Consider the following 21,212-nt stretch of genomic DNA (forward strand, 5'->3'; position numbering starts at 1 on the left):
GGATTTTTGGCACATTTCTCATGTTTTTATACCATAGCTCCCCCTTGTGCTGGAAAGCTGTTCACACACAAACACATTCCTTCAAGGCCCTTAAATCCATCTATTGCACAGATCAATGTAGTCTAGAATCAAAAAAGCAAACCTTAAGTGGGGAGAACCCCTAAAATAAAACTAAAATGTGAAATAAATTAAATAAAAGCAAGTCATTATTGCATATAATGCAACAAACTTAAAATAAGGTGGCAATGTTTACAGTACAAAAACATAGTGCCAATGTGAACAAACAAATCCCTCAGTGACAAAAACAAGAGAACAAAAGATAATGACCAACACACAAAAAAGAAACACTTAGTACATTCAAACAAGTCATCACAGTTTAAGCACTTGAGACAAGGTCCGTTTTGTGCCGTCACACCAAAAACATCAAGTCAGCGTTGCGCTGCATAGGTAGGAGAGTAGTGCTTCGCTTCAGTCCAGAATACAATTCGCAGATGATAGTCAAAGCTGTAAGAGCTCTGAATCAAAAGCGTGCTAATAGGGAGTTGCATTCAGAAGACCAAATGAAAAAGGCCCACAACTTTGAGAGAGACCAGGTTTGACAAACCAGTTCAGTACTATGGCACGTGATGTTCTTAGATGTTCAAGGCCCACGGAACTCAATACTTGACCAAACTTTAGCTGCTGGGAAGTGACACTGGTGAGAAGACTCAGTCTGGGAATCAGTAATTACTCATTCAACTCAAAGTCTGTGCTGGTGTACATCAAATTTAGAGGAAGGGCTCTGACTAGCATCAGACTGATGTAACAAAATGACCACAGTTAAGCATTTTACAGTCTTCCTTCTCCTGCAAGAGCCTTGTAGCATCACTTGGTGCTTGCACAATGCTAGCAGGAGTCGATCGTTCCAATTCCAGCATGATGTAGGTGCATGAGAGCCCCCTACAAAAAAACAGTTATAATGAATCATTCACGGCTTCTCAACTCAAAGACTCATGATGGGCTGAGCGAGGCTTTCATTTCTAATACAAGTAATATCAAATCTTGCGCCTTCAGTTTCTTATCTACTCTGGTTGAGAGCTGGAAGATTGTCCCTCTTCCTGCGTCGCCAGGTGTTACGGTTGTACTGCTGCTGGTTCCTGAAACCCGGTGCTGTGTTATGACCCTGTGGAACAAACCGCCGCTGGGGACTGAAGTTACCTTGAGAGTGGTTTTGACCTCGGACGCTGCCACCTTGGTTGTGCTTGAAGGTAAATTTGTGCGGTTCGATGGAGCCATGGGAATTGGATCTTATGGTGTAAGTGTGGCTCTGCTGTCCTCCTATCTGAGGGTGGTGGAGCCGGTGGAGGGGGCTGGGGAGAGGGCTTGTGGAGTTGGTGTGCCGGGAGATCTGTGCAGCTTGTGATGTGTGACTGTGCACAACACTGATTGAAGGTGGATTCTCATGATAGAACTGGCAATCAGAGAGGGAGGGAATGGTCAGGTTTTCTGGGAGGGACATCTGGACCTAGCAAAAAATGAGAATATGCATAATGTGTATGAATGTGTGAATTTTGCCCTAAGTAGGTTTTTTGATTATTAAAAGGCAAAGGGGAAATGATTTGTTTCCCCATATACCCACAATTAAACATATACATCATCTAAATGTGATTTTTTTGGGGTTGAAATTCCAAGGCAGTATTCTTTATGGTCATGTTTCTTCTGACACCTATGAGGTGAAAAAAAAAACAAAACAACCAAAAAAAAACCCCAAAACACTAACCTGAGGTGTGGCGTGGATAAAGCCTGCTGGATGTGTGGCCCTCAGGTCTGTAGCCAACTGGATTACTGGATGGACTGAGGCCAGGGTGAGGGGGTGGAGTTGGATAGCAGCATTACTGCTCGGAGGAGAATCAGACTCCTGGAAAAAGACACACACAGATTAACAAAGTTAGTCAGTCAAGCACCTCAACTATGGACAACTTATGGAAATTGAAGTGTGTCACTGTGTTGCCACACTTGTCATGAACCACTGATTTAGTAAATGTTTGAACGGTCAAAACATCCTTTGGCCTTACTATGTCACTTCCAGAGGAGGAGGAGAGCGAGCATGCCGAGGATGACGACGAATGGTGTTGAGGACTGGGAAGGAAGACTGGGGAAGGTGAGGGGGAGTCAGCACTGAGGGGGGAGCAACTGTCTCTCTGATCCTCCACAGAAACCAGCATCAGCCTGGCAAGGTCCTGCTCACAGGTCTCTACATCTAGGACCAAACAGAAGACTATTGTTGAAAAAAAGTTTGAATTGATTTAACAGTTTGTCAGTAGAGGATATTTACTACATATCTGACTCTTGAAGATGAAGATGAAAATCATTTTATTACTTTTTCTGGAAGCACCCCAAAATACAATTCCAGTCTAAATGTTACAGAAAATAGATTCAAACCCAAAGTTGCCACAAAGTTACCATGGTTCTCCAGCTTGGCATACTGCTTGGCTCCCCACTTTTTGATTGTCCAGTCCCTGTAGGCCAACACCTCTGGGCTGACTTTGATAATGCGCCCCAAAGTACTGCAACAGAGTAAGGTACAGTCCATAATGCTATCAAGATAAATGCAAAACTAAGAGTGCAAAACATTACAAAAGAAAAAAAAAAAAAAAGAAAAAAGAAAAATGTTCATGAAGAATCCAACCTGTCATACTCTTTGTTGGGGTAAGCACGTGCAAGAGGAGAAACTCCATGACTCAGCACCATGTAGGCAAAGTCAAACACCTGCTTGACCTGCAGGACGCCATATGAACTCCTGCCCACGTCATTTCCTGTGAAGAATACAAGATTAATCATTTAAATCTGCAAATTTAATCAGGAATTAATCAGAAAACTAAAATCACATAGAAGGCAAACAATTTGAAAGCAGTTCAGATGAAGAGACTGGAAGGCCAAAGATAATCATTAGGTATAAGTTTACTCACATGTAACATACTCGACACATTGCATCTATCAACATCTGTTTATCTCATGTATAAGTTGAGGAGTATTACAGTCTCTTCATCACTCCACATATATCTGAGATTTTTGTCTGCTGCTATTTTTCACCTCTTCATTGGTGTTGAAGCATCAGTGGATGTAAAAGTCAAATGCATCATGATTTATAAACTAAATAAGTTTCCATTGCACTTTCACGCAAATGCTTCTCTTATTTTCCACCTTGTTTAGTCTTTTGGAATCTGTTTTTCCATTTGTTTGCACAACAGAGCTCTAATATTAATATCTTTTTTCATTCCCCCCCTTTTTTATATTTATATATATATATATATATATATATATAATTTTATATCCCAGTCTGACCTGGCTGAATTGGATCTTCGATGCAGAGCATGGATGGCCTGTTTCCATTCCCCATGGCTTTCAGCATTTCTTCCTTGGACAGGTAGGCCCCTCCATTCTTCACCCGGATGCCAGTCTTCATGTAGTTGAAATCGCGGCCGTACAGTTCAAAGAACTCGATCAGCAGGATGCCCAGGTTGATGTTGGCACGTCGTGTGTCGATCCGAGGATGTAACTGATCAACAGGACAGGGAGAATTCATTGCCTTCACTTTATAACCACCATTGTAACCAAACTCCAGTTTGGCCGAACTCACCGACCTCTTCATTGACATTAATCATCATTCAGACAGATACTGAGGAGTTGTGTGAACAATGACTTATACCACTTTATGTAACTGAAGTGAATTCCAAAAAAAAAAAAAAAAAAAAAAAGGGGGAATGTAATTATGCATTACGTTTACATATCAGGACGAGCACAAAATCCATTCTTTGCTTTTTTTTTTTTTTTTTTTTTTTTTTTTTTTTTTAAATTTGCAATTATTTGAATACAACTTAGAATATTTCCCTCAAATAGTGACTGGGGCCTTTATTTACCTTAACCACAGAAGGTAACACACCTTCATTTGAAGTAGGTTTATATTACAGGCCAGCTTTTATTTCTAATTCCCTCTGTTTGATAAGTATAATTGGCCATACCACAATTTTAGTACCAAGCTTCATTTTGATCTGTTCCCATTTACCCTGTTAAACGATGCCGCATTACGATGTTAATACAAACTCAGAACTTCCTGTAAATGTTTCAGTTTCAAAGCCCTCTTGCATTTCTTAACAGGGCTTTTTTTGTGAAAAATTTACAGGCATGCCATATGCAACAACAGCCGAGCGAGATTAAAGGATGACAGAGCAAAGTGGATCAGAAGGAAAGAATCAATTTGAACCCTGTAAAATATATTGGGTACATTTAATTGAAATATTCTATTAAAACAAAGTGTATAACAATAGACGACAGGACTGCAAGGCCATCAAAACTTTGAAGAGCTGGCTAGCAGTACCAGTACTTGCCTTCTAAAATTAGATTCTAAAAGTTAACTTGTCATCATTTCCATGTAAATATACACATACAATACGATCATTTTAACTTGTGTGGTATTACCAGTCACGTACTGGCAGGAAAAATTATATAACAGGCACCATGAGTTTATCCACCCTTGTTTTTTTTCCTTGTATATGGGGGCTGGCTTTTATTGTTCATGTTGACCAAGCCCTCGGCCATTATTGGAGACCCGGCTTTAAATTGACTGCCAGCTTTTAGTTGAGGAAAGATAATAAAATATAAAACCTACATTACTTGTGTACACTGTTCTGTCTTGCGAATTCAACAATTTTGAAGTAGCAAATTGAGGACTTCTCAGCTTATTTGACTGGGATTTTTACGATAACTAAATCTGCAGTATTTTGAATAGACAGAAAAGAATTGAATTTATTACCAAGCCGAGTGTCACAACAATAAACATACATGAGTAGTATATGTACCTGCAAGAAGCTTATGGCCATTAGTATAAGGCTATAAGAGCTGATGCCTCCCGTGAAGACTTCATTCAGATCCCTCTGGAGCAGGAACTGCTTCAAGACGAAGATCAGAGGTGGCAGAACAGTGTACTTCTAAAAAACACAAGGACAAATGTAAGAAACAAACCAAAAGAAAAATGCTGCATTTGTGTTGAAAATGTCAAGAAAAAAGGGATTACCTTAAGGTAACTTTTAATGAACTGCGCAGCTTTCACTGCAGTTTCTACATTGAAGCTGATGTCCACTTTCACCTCTGTTTGATGGTCAGTAAGCTTGATGATTGGCACCTGGGAACAGGTCAAACAGTCAACTGTAATCAATCCACAGGTAAGTATCCCACCAATATTTCATGATTCATGTTGAGATTACTGACATTTTTTCTGTTCAGAACTTCAGTTAGCTTTAAACATTAAACAAACAGTTTGGGCCAAAAATTAGAAGCTACTCATGCTGGGACTTACTGTAGCTTTGTCGAGGACCTTGATGGGATACGGGCCAGCTACATTGTGTTTCTTCAGGGCTTGTTCCAGTTCCTGCAGTGGAGGATGGTCCCACTTTCCAAACACCACCAGGTCAATGTCACTAAGAACAAAAACACAAAGCACTTTGCACTCTAAGAAGTTTATTTCCCCAAGTATCCTGTCGACACACAGTGCGTAGTGATGTGCCTGTGACCAAAAACACAACATTAGGGCCTGGTTTTATGCTGTTAAACTACTTTGGAAATGTGTACAGTTCTGTTTTGTACACTCATGCCACTGAGCCAAATATGTGGGCGGAAAGGTTGTGCAAGCATAATGTGATGATTTGACAGATGAAGACTTTCAGAAGAAGTACAAGATACAAGGAAAGAAAGGGTACCTTTAACTGCAGTAAATGAACATTTATTTGTCTCTTTCACTGAACAAATTGTTCTTGACCAGCTATGACCTGTGAGCTCTTGACCTCTCTATGCACCATTTCTTTTGAAAGACTGTGAAATTATACAAAAGGACATTGATGAAATGATATAGAAAGAAGGGAAATTAGTTCATGATGTGGTCATCTTAAAGACACAGTACTAATTCATAATTAAATATGTTGTCGATCATGGAGTTTAGCCCAAATGAATGAGTGAGTAACAGTGGTGTGATGTTGAAACAACATGGCATTAAACAGCTGACTTAAAAGTATCTCCATACTATACTCCATAAAAATTGCTGTAATTACTGCTAGACCACTCCATTAGGAAATAATGAATCAGTTTCAGCTACTGAACAGCAACACTATGTTACTGAAGGTCTGACAAAACATACCCTACCAAACGTAGCACTCCCACTTCCTTAAAACTAACATGATGGGGAAACATTACAAAAGAAGCCCATGTAAGATTAGACTGTGCAAGAAAAGTACAAAAACAAATGTTACCTTGTGGGCAAATAAAGTCCTGTGCTGAAGCTGCCAAATATCTCCACCTGCAGAACAAGACAAATTAACACAGTCCTTATTTAAGTTGTGACATATCATTGTAACCATTACCAGCTTGATATATTTGCAGTTGACCTTTATGATTGTAGGTGGTTTGAACATGTCAGAGGTTTAAAGTAGTGTTTAGCTTCACTATTCAGAATTTATTTCGCACAAATAGCAAGATCAGTCTGCATGTGTACTGCCTGGTCTGTTTGCTGAATTCATCAGGTCAGGAAAAGAACACGAGTAGCTAAACAAACATTTTTGCTCATTCTTTCAAAATTGGGGTTTTTGTCAAGCTCTTGCACTAACCAAGCCTATGAGCTGTACAGAAACTTTACTTACATAATCAAATTCATACTTGTTCTGTGAAATTATATGTCAAAAAGACCTCACCTGTGAATGCTGCATGAAAGTAGGAATAGCTTTCTTGCTAGCAGCATGCCAATAATTGAGAAGGTGTTGCTATGCTAACTCAGGATTACCAATGTCATAAATGATTCTCAAAATAATATAAAACTACAGATTAAATACTGCAGATGGATAGCAGCGGTATCACATAAGGGAAAACATCAATTAAACATTTTCATGTCACACAAAACATTGACTTTGCCCAGGTCAGTTACAGCCAGATGGGTGTACATGAGTTTAATACTCTACATGTGAGTTTAAAGTCTCTGAAATACTATGAAATGCCTAACGTCAGGTCAAAACATCACACAATGATCTCTGTAGAACAGGGCTGTGTTATATTCTGTATGGTGATATTAGAGATTATTGCTGACTGTATAGGTTTACCTTTCAGTTGGACAACCTTATTTTCTGGTCAGTGACCAAAGCCCACTACATACATTAAACATTTGTATTGCCACAGCTCGGAAGAGTGACACAAAATGGCCTTTAGAGAAATGAAAAAAAAAAAAAGCCAAACAAGATATGTAAAGTGCAGTAACCTTCAGACATACTGGCTGCTAGGCTAGCTTAACAAGACAATAACATTGATTTATACAGTATATAAACAGCTTTGCAAAGTAATTTACAAAGCAATAAGCAAGAGTCAGTGCAAGACATAAAACAATGAATTAAGAGCCAATGTTACATAATTAAACCGAAAGACAATGACAAATCCCATTGAAGAAATGTAATTTAAAATGTGTTTTAAAGTGTGGAAATATGAGTCCTGGATGGGGACCAACGCAGCAAAAGCTTGTTCTCTTGTGTACTGTCTTTGTACAATCCAGCTCATAAGGGGTTAAAACATTTGATATAGCACCAGTAAAATCTCAACTGTACCCCCCCCCTCTTCAAACCTGGTGCCTCTGCATATGTTTTGTTAAAAGCATTGTTTGTCTGAAATGGATTTATACACTATATTCTTTTGACAGTAAAGGCACCAATTTATCAGGTACACCTGTAAAATCTGAAGGAATCCAATACAGCAGCCCTGCAATGAGTCTCACGCTTTCTAAAGTTAGTAACACACCGTTTAAATACAGTCTATGGTTTAGACAGTGTGTCGTAGAAGAGGTAATCCATTGCATTGCTAATCTTTCTCATTCATGTAGGTAAATGGGAGAAAACGCCATATTAGACACATTATACATCTCAACATAAAGCAGTCCATTACAACACTCACTTATCTACTGTATCAGAGTTGAATCATCACTTCTCTGACATAGTATCAACAGAAACATATTATTCAAACTTATTCCCTGACAATATTATGGCTTCACAAAGATGAACTCAACCGATAAACTGTTAACTCTATATCAAGTATCAAATGCTAGAAACCGATGATGGCAAAGTCTTATCTGTTCAAAAATATCTGAAACATATAGTTGATTATTGCTCAAACATAAAAGAGAGCTTGTGAAGTTAAGGACCATGACAAAGTCAACTCTGTCTGAAGAGGCAAACATTATACCCAGCCTTGTCCAACTTTGGCAAATGAGGGTTTGGGTTCAAAACAGGGCTGAGGGTACAGACCAGCATGGCCTCAAGAAATGAGCATTGTGGTACACCTAAATTTAAAAAAAATCTCAAGACAGGTCAGTGTCTTTATACACTATGTAGGCCACAGTGGAGTGCAGCTCCCATGCACAAGAATCACAGCCTGAGTTACCTTTCCAAGTATCTGCACAGGCACATGACTATCCTACTCACCCGTGCCGTGGGCCACAAGTCCTTGATGACACTTTCTATTCTGTTCACTACGTCTCTTCTCATGGCCTCCTCCTCTGGTCGTGGGGACATGAAGTTGAAAAAGTCCATTATCTCTTCATGCAGACTGTAAGAAAACATGGGAAAAACGACATGTTGGATCATGGATTCATACAGCTCGAGAGAAAACAAAGTGAGCACTGTATGACTAAGAACTGAGCTGCTGGATGTATATGAGAATTCATGTGGAAAATACAAGGACGTCTGATACAGAGTATGGAGTTAAGGCCTACTGAAGTCTATACTGCAGTTAATACACAAAACCATATGGAAAAAGACATATCAAAATGTATTCATGCATCACATACATTACTTAATATTAGCACAGGTATTTTTGTGAAATACTTAAATTGGATGCAAATTAAATAAATCAAAGAAACAAGCGGACATTTTCCACTGCTCATTTTGATGGTTGACCTGATGGAATTCTGTACAGAACCCCATGAGGTCCCCAGACCTCACTTTGAGAACCCTTCTTTGACTAGAAAAAAAAAACCTCTCCATATCTCCTTACCCATTAATGCCCGGGCTGTACCGCCTGGTTTTCCACAGGCTACAAGAAGAGTCTATATAGTGTCCATTGCAGCCGTAGGACAGGAGCGGGTTGATGCCGTGGAAAGTGTTGGCTCTGTTCAGATGCCTCCTGCGGCCGGATGAATGTGACTGATAGTGGTGGTGCTTGTTCCCATGCTGATTTTTCATCCCCGTGGGGGTGTGGCCGTGTGGTTGTTGCATGCTGCGACAGTGTTGCTGAACAGTGTGAAAAGGCGGAGGGGGATATTGCTGTCTGAGATTGTTCTCGTTTAACTCGTGCTCGCCGTAGTGTAAAAACCGGCTGGCTTCCTCTGCAACGTTCAAATTGTCGATCTGCAGAGAGGAGCCGGAGGGCGAGGAGCCCTCGGCCTCCGAGTCCAGCGAGGAGGAGGACGGCGACAACGAGCCCTTCCTCCTGACACTTCCCCTGTCTCCGCCGCCGTCTCGCTTCGGCAGTTTCCCAAACACAACCCCCGGCGGCGGTGCTACATTTTTGCAATACTCGCCGTTTGAGTCCGTGGAGTTTGAATTTTGCGCTGCAAAGTTGCGTTGGTGGTGAAGGTGGTTGTCGATGCCGGAGTTTGCTCCAAATCCCTGAGAGGTTTCCCAAATGTGCATCCACAGGGAATTGGCAGGTCCCTTCTGCTCCGGCTGGATCCAAGCGGTCCTGGGATCCATTGAACTCGAGTTCACCGAGAACCTCTTCACGGTAAAATGGCGAGCAATTTAGCAAATTAAACACGTTGCACCGAAGGAAACAAATAAATCCTACTGCGTTGATTTACTTGCTATCCTCGAAGTACTTCATGTCCGGAAACTGGTTTGGTTTTTCAAGCGGCTAGTCCAACTCCACTCCCCATGTAAGTCAGCCAATATGGCGCACCCAGCAGCACGGATCAGCGTCTACGCATGTCTGAGGGATTTAAATCTTTGAACACACCCCTCAGGACCGAGAGATGCATCAAGTCAGCCACACACAGGGCGGAAAACCCGGAAATTAAAGTATTTAATTTTTGCTTTTGTGTAAGATCATATCAAACAACACACCGAAGACAAAATGCCAAAGAATTATGTATAATGTATATATTTGTGTATGTATTATATAACTGTGCAATTCTCCCAATGCTTCAAATTAAATCTTTAAAACGTAGCTTGGGCTTTTATTTTGAAGGCAAGCCCCAGGAATGATGGTTTGACCCCTTTACAGAGATGAGACAGTAGTAGTAATTTGGCTGCATCATTAGTCGCTGTCTTTATCACATTTTTATGACTATTGATGCTGTGGTAAATGACTGAGAGCCAAAACATTTATCGAACAGCCAAAAATATGAACAGTCTGTTTTTTTCCAGCAGTTTTTAGGTATCACCAAGCTGATAGATGCATATTAGGCCATTATATGACATTATAGAGAGCTATTTACAGAGAGGCAGATGAAGAGAGACTGCACCAAAACAGTTTGTTTGTTTCAATATGTGAAAATTTTAATTTGAACAAAATTAAATAAACTCTGAAACTTTAAACTGTACAAAACATTTACTGTGGCAATCTTATTTTTCATTAATACAAACTTTAACACCTCAATATTTACAAACATTTGAATCAGAAAACATTTACAGCAGCACCCTGTTACATCAGAATATATATGTACATGCTTTACAATATTTTAGAGCATTACCTGAGTATAGTAGACAGGCAGGAAGTCATACCAGTACATTTAATACAGGGTGTGGACAGCTAAAAAACTTTACAAAACCACACTTTTGATGTCTTTTACATTAAAAATTGAGGAAACATTTGCTACACAATTGGAGAACAGATGCATTTACCTAACATGTTCATTTTATAGTAGAAGTGCACATAAAAAAACAAAAAAGCTAATGTTTAAGCTGTTTAAATGTTTAAACTTTGACCTTAAGATTTACTGCGAACCTTCAGACACCCTGTATGAGAAAGAGTCACTGTTCATGTGCACAAATGGTAAACAGCTCCATCGTGGGCTGCCAGTCAGCAAGTTAAATGAATATTGAGGTGCATGGTGGGATCTTCATTCTCCCTGTCTTTGACATAGGTACAGATTTGCATGTCCATGTGGATTTGTACAGCATGTGTGTCATCCCTCAGCTCTTGACCTGTCTACAGATAGAGGCTAACTGGTTCATGCAGCTATTAACAGCAGGAGGCACGCTCTGAGACGTTTCTTCTCGCCACGCTGCAAGGGCGTCCAGGGCTTGTTTGGGGTTGCAGGGAGACAGCTCGTAAATGCAGTAGACAGCTGCTAACTGGACCTGCCATGGCACACCTGGTGAGGCAAGACATGATAAGATTAGGGTGTGCAATGGAAATCATCTGCTGGATGGTCCTTTCTCTTTCACATCAGGACGTCAGAGAATTATTTATATTTTTATATATATTTTTAGTCTATTTGGCACAACTCTATGAATATGAAATGAATACCATTAAGCAAGTCTACTTTAACATGGCAGGGTGAGATAAAATTCTGGACTCTGCTTAAATACACATGGGCAAGTCTTTGTATGACGACATGTAAAAAAGATTAACTTTCTCAGCACACAATGGAGTTGTATTAGTTAGAGGCAAACTGAACCAGTATGTAGTCTCCAAGATTTCTCATGTTTCATACCTTCAGTCTGTCCATGCCTAACAAACGTGTTGATGACATTAGCAACAGTTGCCACAGAGGAAACACACCTCTCCTTGATTCCCAGATGACCGAGGTATCCTATTTAAAACAAAAAGACAATGAAGTTCCCCGCTGTCTTCTGGTGATTATTAAATTACACATCACTTCAGATTATTGTTAATAACCAGAACTGACCTATGAGTCGGAGCACAGAGGCGACAGCTACATTAGAAACAGGTGTTTGTTGATCTCTGGGCTGTGTCACCCATGTGTTCATTAATGGCCACAACTCCTTGCTGTCAAAGTAAAATGAACAGATCAGCACAGGTACACACTGCTTGCTTAAAAAATGGATCATTTCTACAATAAAGTTTAAAAAAAAAAATTTTTATGTACAGTATTGGCAGACAACTTTGATTTAAATGACATCATTATGCACTGTAGGTTCATGTCAGAAAACATAACATACCCCAATAAATTGTCATAGGTCCACTTCCAATCCTTTTGTGCACAAAGGAGGTGCAGTGCGAAGACAAGTTCCCAAGCATCAGCCCCCAGGTCAAACCCGTAACGACTGTGTTGTGTGAAAGACAGATTTGTCCCCGATTGAAGAGCAGACAGTGCTCTGGAGATCAGCTGGTCGATGTCACAGGGAGGACTCTGCAGAGAAACAGGGAGATTAGTCTTTGAGGGTCAACTGTATTTTATTTGAGAGGACACAGATGGGAAAGATGGGCAAGAAGAGATAATGTGATAAAGATAATGAACTAACTCCAAACTAAGGTCACACAGGTTTAAAAATGAACCAGTGCTCAAAGCAAACACGCCCATTAAGTGCCTAAAATTCCATGGACATTAATAAAAATGCAGAGTTAAAAACAATGTGATAAGTGTAGAACCTCATCTGTAAAATACCTTTTCCCAACCACACAATGGTGACAGGCAGCTGAGAATCTCTTCCTGTGCTGTCAGTTTGGTGACAGCATGTATAGCCTGGCACAGCAAACTACTGTGCGAGAGAACACTGGGCCATGTTGTCACCATAAACAAAATCAGCTTGGTAGAATCTGGGAAATCTACAGTGAGAAAGACAGAATGCAAAAACTGTCAGCAAAACCCATAATTTTTCTACTTTCAAGTGGAAAACATTTTGGAAACACTTACGTGCGTATAGCAAAAGTGAGTAAAGTCTTTTGAGGAATACAGCATGAAATAAATTGCTAACCTTCTGTGAGAATGCTGTACGCCAGTATGCGAGCCTTCTCCCAGTGGTTCCTCTGTCTACAGATGCCTGTGTAGACTCTACAGAGGGCCTGCATGTAGTTTCTACTGAGGTCCCTTTTCTCAGTTTTCAGTTTGATCAGAATGGCCATGATCATATCATCTGCCTTGAGTTGAAAAGAAGAGAAAAAAACGTTAATTTCACATGAAAACAACACACTTTTCTCGCTAATAAATGCTAATGGCAGTCATTTATCTTTACATATACCACCTGCTTGCTTTATTCAACCCATTGTGGTCGCATTAATCTATTACTTCCTTCATACAAAGACTGTGCCAACTGTGGTTCTCTCTCTATTTATCTCTTTGTTCACATTACGACAACATACAAATGGGAATGAGCTAATTCTGTCAACGAGAAAACAATCTTTAGCAAAAAAGAGTGTTGTAGCAATTATAATTACTCGATCGTCTTGTTCCATCTCTGTTATCGATAAGAATTGATTACATGAAACAGAGTTAATGACATGAGCACAATAAACCAGCATACTAACCAAGCTGCTCTGGCAAATCTCAGAGATGACCTCCTTCTCCTCATCTCTCAAGACTGGCTTTTTGGGGAGGGTGCCAACATACAGGTGGCTCTGGATCACAGGCAGTAGATCAAAGCACTTGTTTTCAATTTTCTTTAAAGCGCTGACTACAAGATTCTGCTCTGCAGGTTCTCCAACTTGCATGGGCTGAGCTGGACTTTTGAGCTGTTCGGGCCTCAGAGTTTGGGGTGAGGTGGCTTCCTCTCCACTGTTTGACGAGCAGGAAGGTACCTGCTCGTGACCGACGGTGGGAGAGCAGCTGTCAAGCCTGGGACATTTGTTGTTTTTAAGTTGAGGCAAACTGTTGGCCTGTCTTTTTCCTCCTCTTGTCTCAGTCTTGGTGAATGCTGTTGGAGTGGAGTTGATAGTTTTAAAGCCAGACATCTGACTCTCAGTTGTTGTGGGTAATGTTCCGCTCTCTGAAGAGCAAATGCTGAGACTAACGTTCCCCCTGAGGATGCTCAGAGTTCGGGCGCGTGCAGAGAGCTCTGGATACATGGTGTCAAGAATCCTCATAGAGTTTTCCTGAGAAGGACTGGAGGAAGAGGAAGGGGAGGAAGTCATTGCTGTTAGGGGCAGGCGACCTGGGACCGGCACAGCATGTTTTGGAGTAGCAGAGCCAAACTGAAGTGGCGATGAGGGGACTCCGTTTGAAGGGAGTGGACTGTTTAGGGATGAAGAATTCAGGTGCTGACTGTTGGGGGTCATATGGGTCAGGACAGGAGTGGTAGGAGAAGCCAATCTATCCATGGGAGAGGGAAAAGACAGTTTCCCAATAGCCTGCCTTGGATTGATTGATTTTCCCGTTTTTGTTGGGGTGCTCAGAGGGGTTAGGACAGGAGGGAGTGGAGGGCCCATTTCAGAGCGAACTTGACCTATGAACTGTGTTTTTTTATCTGTAGCTGAAGCTGCTGCTGGACTAGCTTCTTCCTCTCTGATCAGATGTGAGCTTTGTTTTTCAAGCACTCTTGTACCTGCCTCCAAACATTTATTTTGCCCATCTTTGGCCGCAGTAGACTGAATTAATGAGGTAGTACAACTTGTGTCTATTCTGTCCTGAGGGAAGTCTTTGACAACAACCTTTTTAATTACACCATCTTCCTCTGGATTAGGCACAGTTTTTTTGTTTGTTGAAAAGCGTTCATTTTCATCACCAACATTCAATTCTCCTGGGTTTGGGCGAGTTTCCAATACCTGCAGTTTTACGGTGGGTAACAGACATGAAGGACTCAACCGCCTGCACATAGAGTGTGTATTTTCTTTCATAGATTCACAGTTAACAGTCGTCGTCTCTTGGATGTCAGAAAGGGAAGGCCCATGACCAGCCACTGTTTCACCGTTCAATGTCTCTGTGTCAACTTTCTTTTTTGAAGGAGTATTTTTAACGTTTGCTTGAGCAGATTCTTGCTCAGCATGGCCCTTGTCTGCATCTTCCATCTTTAACAGTGGAAATATTTGAGGTGAGGGAGGTCTAGTACCACTATGTGACTCCAGGGAAGAATGCGTTTTATCAGCTTTCGCAGTTCTTTCTTCTTCATTACTATTTTCCACCTCAAGAACTTTTAAGGATCCATCATTTTCGAACCTCTCTTTAACATTTTTATTTGACACGCTACTGAAGCTGTTACTGCTGCTTGATGAACAGAGGTTATCTTCCGGCACCTCTGTGTCCTTGTCAAGAGAAAATTTAATCTCTTGCGGCCTTACGACAGTGGCATCTTCACCGTCCTGTCTCAAACAACAAGGATCCTGCGCACTGTTTTCAACTTCTGAGCCATTTTCTGTATTTGAAACCTGAGTGTCTTTCACAGAGTCAGTGATTGTTGAGGATACGTCTCCTGCTTCTTCACAGACTAAAGTGTTGTCCCTTTCTCTGGGCGACTCTCCATCATCAGGAGGGACTGTTTTGGCATGTGTAACATCACTAGGGTCTGTGTCTACATCCATCTTTGTAACAGTCTGTGACTGATCATCATTTGCCTTTCCTATAACATTTTCAGTTTCTGGGATGCTGCTGGCAATGTTGCTACTGGGATTTGCAGTGCAGGATGGTTCTTGACTTTCATTAGTTAATGAGACAGCCTCAACCAAAATTGTATTGTCTGATGTGGAAGAAGATGCTGACAATGCTGATACTAATTGCTCAGTACCTGTCTCCTGCTCAGTTTGCATGTCTTTTTGAAGATGCATTTCTTCACCATCTACAGTACTTTGGTCCTTCATCTCAGTAATGCCGATCAACTCATTTTGTCCTTTGGAGTTATTTTCATCAGAAATGTGTTCCACTTCGTGTGCTGTGACAACTGGCGAGTCCACATTCTCCTCTGCTGGAAGTGCAGAAGAGCTTGGGCCGTGACTTGACACTGATGTTTTGATGAGTAAGGACGCCTGTTGTTGAAGAGGAACAGAATCGTCAGAGGGTTTGGGATGATTTTCCTTTTTTCCATCATCTGTCTCCATAGTTTCCATCTCTGTATCCTGAAAGAAACAAGAAGAGAAGGATGTAATTTAGAAGAATTCCAATGACCACCACAGCATGTGAATGACAAAGCTAACTAGACCTGTGCTTTATTAAAATTACAAAAAGGCTAAATCTGTCATTTGTTACCATATAAATTTAAAGAATTATACAAATATAATTAAACAGTTAGTTATACAGCAGAAATTCTAAATTAATTGTAATTCTAACTGCAAGTTTTTGCCATACTGTGCAGTTGAAGTTTTTAAATCCTATAATCCTAGATTAAAAACAATAAAAAAAAAAAAAAGTGACTGGCACAGGGTTAGTAGTAGTAGTTGACACGATTGAAAACATCAAGAACAACAAACATTAAATATAACCAAAATCTCACCAAGTCTGGTAGTGGTGATATGCAGGAAAGCATCGGTTTAAACATTTCCATGATCTCTTTAACAGATACTTTGGAGCTGCGCAAGTTAATAGATGATTCCTCAGTTTTGTGTTCCTTGGACAATTGTTTGCTCTCTTTGGGATTTTCTGGTTGCTTCTTGCCACTCGAGCACTGGAGAGGTGAATGGTGCTTGATGGTTTTCTGTGCATGAGGAAAAGGTTTTAACTGTGTGTAAGTGGCTTTTGCCTGCGTGAGGAAACTGTGAGAGTCACCGATGTCTTGAGAAGCACACTGGGACATGTTTCTCAGTTGAGAGCACAGTCTGTTTGATGGAGAGGAGGGTAGAACTTGCTTGGATTTGGAGTATGACTCTGAAAAAGAAGATTGCATACATTCAATGAGTAAAATTGTGAAAGAATGACAAACAAAATCAAAAAATAAGAAGTCACTGCTGCTAATTAATAACTGCAGCAGAGCTGACTCACTTGATGATACATCACCAGTGAAGTGCAAAAGGTTTGCTGAGTGCTGCTGCTGAGGTTCCACACATGCCCACAAATTCTCTAGCAGCATCCGGAATTTTTCTGGAAACACACACACACACACACACAGACAGACATTCACACAATGCAATGGTAAGAATTACTACAAAATGATTTTAGTGTTAATTCATGTGATTTGCTTGTCAAACACATGTAATAAGTAAGTGAAGCCAACTGCTTACCTTTGTCAACTTTAGGCTCCTCGGGAGATGTTGCTTGAGTTGATATGCTCCTATAGTCTGTTGAGAAATAATTCAGTTATTAATTTTATTTATCTTTTAATACAATCAATATTTTAAAACTGAACTTAAATTTAATTTGATGTCAGAAAAAAGGCGCTGCAGTTATTGGAAATAAATATTTCATAGCTAAAATTAGATCAAATGAACTGGGATATACAGTAAACCATTTTTTCCTTTTTACTGGGGCCTTTGAAGCCCAATTAAAAAACATGTGAAGTTTGATCATTTGGAAGAATTTTAGCTATTTTCTTGTCTACTGAAAAGCTAATGTCCTGAAGAGAAAAAAAAGACATTAAACACTGTATTTGCACTGCTTTTTGTTTTTTTTACCTTTATTCCTTTCTCTTTCCAATTTCAACAGTCTCACCTGCAAATGAATTGAAATACATAAAGAAAGGTTAGTTCAATATTATAAAATAATATGTCCACCAATTTGTTGACCATAAAGGTCATTACTGCACCTGGAGATCATCAATATTCCTCTGTAGTAGGATCTTCTCTTTGGTCAATTGGGATATTTGATGATTCTGTTTGCAAACTGAGTCTGAAATCAGGACAAAAACATGCATAAATATGTATCATTCAACCAACAAACAAGCATTGTCATATAAACCAGTCCATTAAAGATATCTTTGTGAACCTAAAATCGTTGTTTATATTGTGTGAAATCTCATTTTTAATACCAACCTTTGAGCAATCTGACTTTATCTTCAAGGTTGTCCTTTCTGTTGATGATATATATAAAAAAAAAAAAACACATGGAAACATTTAGTATAGTTGAAATTATTTTCTAACAAACAAAACAAGTTAAACAACAAACCATAAATTTATCAAACAGAAAATTAATATTAATAACCCATAATATAAAAACACAGACAGACATGAAAATATTTGATCTTTAATTAAGATGTAAGAAACTACATCTCTAATGCAAGACTGAGTTCTTACATGCTTGTTGTCTTGGCATTCTCCTCTATCAGTTTTTCAACTTGATCTGCTTGTGCCTGAGATTGCTTCAGAGATGTCTGAAGAGGTGAAAAGACAAAGTCACAGAAATTATTAAGTTTTCTGAGCTACATTTTGGCAGTTGTACAAAAAGCTCATGACAGTCATGACAGTATCCAGGGTCAGTTATGAGATTAAAACAAATTCATATGACTCAAGCCTATCAAAGGAGACAACTTTTTAATTGCTCACCTGTGTTTTCAGCAAACCATTTTCTACTTCAGCCTTTTCCCTCTTCAGCTGTGCATTTTCAAGTGACTGCGTTTCCGTCAGTTCTACAAGTTTGAAAAACAAAATCAGGTGTGTATTCACACATGCATTTTATGAAAAATTATTATTATTATTAATAATAATAATAATAATAATAATAATAATAATAACAATAATAACATTTGCAATCTATGTTAAATCTTTACTGGATTAAAGTTACAGTGTGTGACTGCAAAGTACCTTTCAGATCCTTCAACTGCTGTGCAAGTTTCTTATTCCTGAAGGACACAAACATAATAGTTATCATTTTATCCATGCAGATACTACCTATGATCTGCACTATTATGATTATGACTGGCACCATCTCTTACTCTGCTAATGTCTTGCTGTTTTCCTGCTTCACTTTTTCCATCTCTTCAGACAACTGTCCATAGACCTTAAGAGCACACTATAATAAAATAAATAGTGTGAATATCAGCATGACAAAAGAAAAAAACACATCACATATTTTATATGGGATTCTACAGAGAAAGGGCATACCTTCTTTTCCTCCAGCTCTGCTTGCATAGATTCATAATCTAGGGTTTTTCTCTCCAGTGTAACCAATCTGATCTGCAGCTCTTCCTGCTGTTGTTGAAGCCTGACAGTGTCACTGCATAGAACATGTTAAGAACAGGAATGTGTTAATCAAGGTGCATGCAACATTGATGAACATATGACCATTTGTATTGTCTGTGTGTGGCCTTAAATAGCAACTATGTCTTCACAGGTACAGTAGCCTATATGTCACTGACTCACTGTTGGTTGATTCCTGGTTTTTAAAGATAGGTTACAGCTGTCTCTATCTACTGATCAATAGAAGCAGTACAGCTACATTATGTTTCAGGATAATACAATTAAGTTACATTCACGCAGAGTCCGTTATCAAAGTAATATTTGGATAATAAGATAATTATTGAAAGTCTTTAAGTAAGTTTTACGGAGTCTCTCTGTTTTTCTAAATCCAGAGTCAATGTCCTTTGTTAAACATTAAATTAATGCCATTATAAAAATTTATGTTGTGGGAAAAAAACAAAACATACAAACAAACAAAAAATACTTTATCTTATCTTTGTGACTTTCGAAAAATCAAAAACAAACAAGTCACAAACGCAAGTAGACAACAAATGTCTATAACTATACTGCTAGCCAACGGAAAAGACAACGGAAAAGGCATAACAACAGTTAACGTTAGGGGAATACAATATGGATGCATTCTTGATTATGATTACCACACAACAGTCTTTGAAGTGTAGCAGCATTTAGTAAACACTTCAAAATAATAGTTAAAATAGTTAAAAAGTTAAAGCTGCGTTTATCCCATTAAGTCACTTACTTAAGATTTTATTGTGTTACAATGGAAATTTCTCATGGAAAAAAACAGAAGTTGAACGTTAATGAACCACTTCATAATTCATACGCTAAATTACTTTAAATTTACACCCGCTACCTTCTCTGGGCTCCGTATAAATCTCAGTGCGAAAACAAAGATGCTGTCTGATTGGTGATGTGTAAAGGATGAATTAATCAAAGTGTCAAAGTTATGGTTAAGATAAAGATAAAGTAGTTTCACAAATGCAAAGTGTAAAAGTAAAGTGTCACTATGGCAACAACAACATTCGTTAATACTCACTCCGAAACCGTTATCTTCTGTTTCAGTGCCAGAAATGACGAAACATATTCGGTCAGGCTCTGAATGAAGAGATGGTACGAAACAAAACAAAAACAAACAGGGGAATTCATATTTACCACCATGTTCACTTTAGCTGATAACATAAAAATATATGATCATGTCACAACCATCGGACACTGTTTATATTCCGCCTTCTGACACAAAACACGATGGTTAATTGCCTTTTCTGTCATAGAAAGATGATCTGACCTGATGCAAAACAGAACAGTTCTGACAGTTTCCAACCGTTGCGTCCGCGGCGATTGCCACTGTTTTGGACTGACTGTCCCCTGGCATCATGGTAAGACAATTTTCACTGTAACCCTCACAGCCGTTGCCTTTTCTCGTATAAATTGACGACTATGTCTCCATTACACAAATTTTACATCGGTCCAAAACAACTTCACATTTTCGCGTCTCCCACGTTGACCAAGGACCCAAGCCAGGACCCCACCGGGGCAGCTTCGTGAAATGCCGGTCAGGATAAAATTTCTAATTTCTTGCTAAATTGTTAACACATTCAAATTATGGCGTGTATTCGATCAAATATGAGTAATACAAGTGTAAAATTATGTGTTTGATTTTTTTGTCGGCCGAAATGGGATGTTTGCTGTCATTCGGGTTTTGCTTCAGGCACTGCATTATGGCATATGGGGGCGTTACCGCGAGAGCAGTTAGAAATACAAAAGGGCTACAGCATGTACCGGTCGGTCAGTAGGGGCATGTTCAGTTTCAGGTCGTGTACTCGCTGTTTAGTTTAGTTTAGTTTAGTTTAGTTTTTATTGTGTTTTCAAAAATGTTATACTTCTCACTTTCTTGTGCCACCCTGTGGTCCTCCCCAACTGTGTTCCCCTTTAGGTTGGAGGTTAAGGTTGGGGACAGGTTAAGGTGAAGAGAAACAGAACAACGGAAGTAGTTGGCATACCACACTTTTAATAAGTTAAACACGTTTCGTGTAAGTGTTGAATTAGCTACAGTTTGACCTTACATGTCACTGCCACAGAATAGATTTTAAATCTGTAAATTTTATCGGTAGAGGTATCTTTCCCTGGTGGTCTAGTGGTTAGGATTCGGCGCTCTCACCGCCGCGGCCCGGGTTCGATTCCCGGTCAGGGAA

At 39.5% G+C, this 21,212-nt stretch overlaps 2 protein-coding genes and 1 non-coding gene across 5 annotated transcripts; 1 reads left to right on the top strand and 2 right to left on the bottom strand.

Moving 5' to 3' along the window:
• Window positions 1–6: 6 nt before the first annotated feature.
• Window positions 7–9,957, bottom strand: LOC111673062 (terminal nucleotidyltransferase 4A-like). 3 transcript variants are annotated; one of them, XM_023430717.2, is made up of 12 exons: window positions 9,058–9,957; window positions 8,487–8,610; window positions 6,282–6,328; window positions 5,336–5,456; window positions 5,054–5,161; window positions 4,839–4,967; window positions 3,325–3,538; window positions 2,678–2,795; window positions 2,443–2,546; window positions 2,055–2,239; window positions 1,760–1,897; window positions 7–1,504 (listed from the first exon to the last, which is right to left on the bottom strand). In XM_023430717.2, exons 1-12 carry the CDS (start codon window positions 9,753–9,755, stop codon window positions 1,058–1,060), a joined length of 2,433 nt encoding a protein of 810 aa, XP_023286485.1. In that variant the 5' UTR covers window positions 9,756–9,957; the 3' UTR covers window positions 7–1,057. The 3 variants fall into 3 exon arrangements, with proteins under 3 accessions (XP_023286485.1, XP_023286486.1, XP_023286484.1); XM_023430718.2 differs by having other exon boundaries at window positions 7–1,450; window positions 2,669–2,795; XM_023430716.2 differs by having other exon boundaries at window positions 2,669–2,795.
• Window positions 9,958–10,533: 576 nt separating this feature from the next.
• ice1 (KIAA0947-like (H. sapiens)) lies at window positions 10,534–20,525 on the bottom strand. The gene is made up of 20 exons (XM_023430715.2): window positions 20,306–20,525; window positions 20,057–20,115; window positions 18,925–19,036; window positions 18,756–18,832; window positions 18,625–18,662; window positions 18,367–18,449; window positions 18,118–18,194; window positions 17,857–17,894; window positions 17,631–17,713; window positions 17,500–17,536; window positions 17,110–17,166; window positions 16,871–16,969; window positions 16,386–16,756; window positions 13,495–16,011; window positions 12,945–13,107; window positions 12,635–12,795; window positions 12,189–12,379; window positions 11,915–12,015; window positions 11,720–11,818; window positions 10,534–11,377 (listed from the first exon to the last, which is right to left on the bottom strand). Exons 1-20 carry the CDS (start codon window positions 20,393–20,395, stop codon window positions 11,196–11,198), a joined length of 4,635 nt encoding a protein of 1,544 aa, XP_023286483.1. The 5' UTR covers window positions 20,396–20,525; the 3' UTR covers window positions 10,534–11,195.
• A 615-nt stretch (window positions 20,526–21,140) lies between these two features.
• Window positions 21,141–21,212, top strand: trnae-cuc (transfer RNA glutamic acid (anticodon CUC)). Its single transcript has one exon. It is a non-coding gene; the product is annotated as a tRNA-Glu (tRNA).

The sequence above is a fragment of the Seriola lalandi genome, unplaced genomic scaffold (genome assembly GCF_002814215.2).
Source record: "Seriola lalandi dorsalis isolate HSWRI2012SDOR001 ecotype SW California unplaced genomic scaffold, Sedor1 jcf7180002054910, whole genome shotgun sequence".
NCBI lineage: Eukaryota > Metazoa > Chordata > Actinopteri > Carangiformes > Carangidae > Seriola > Seriola lalandi.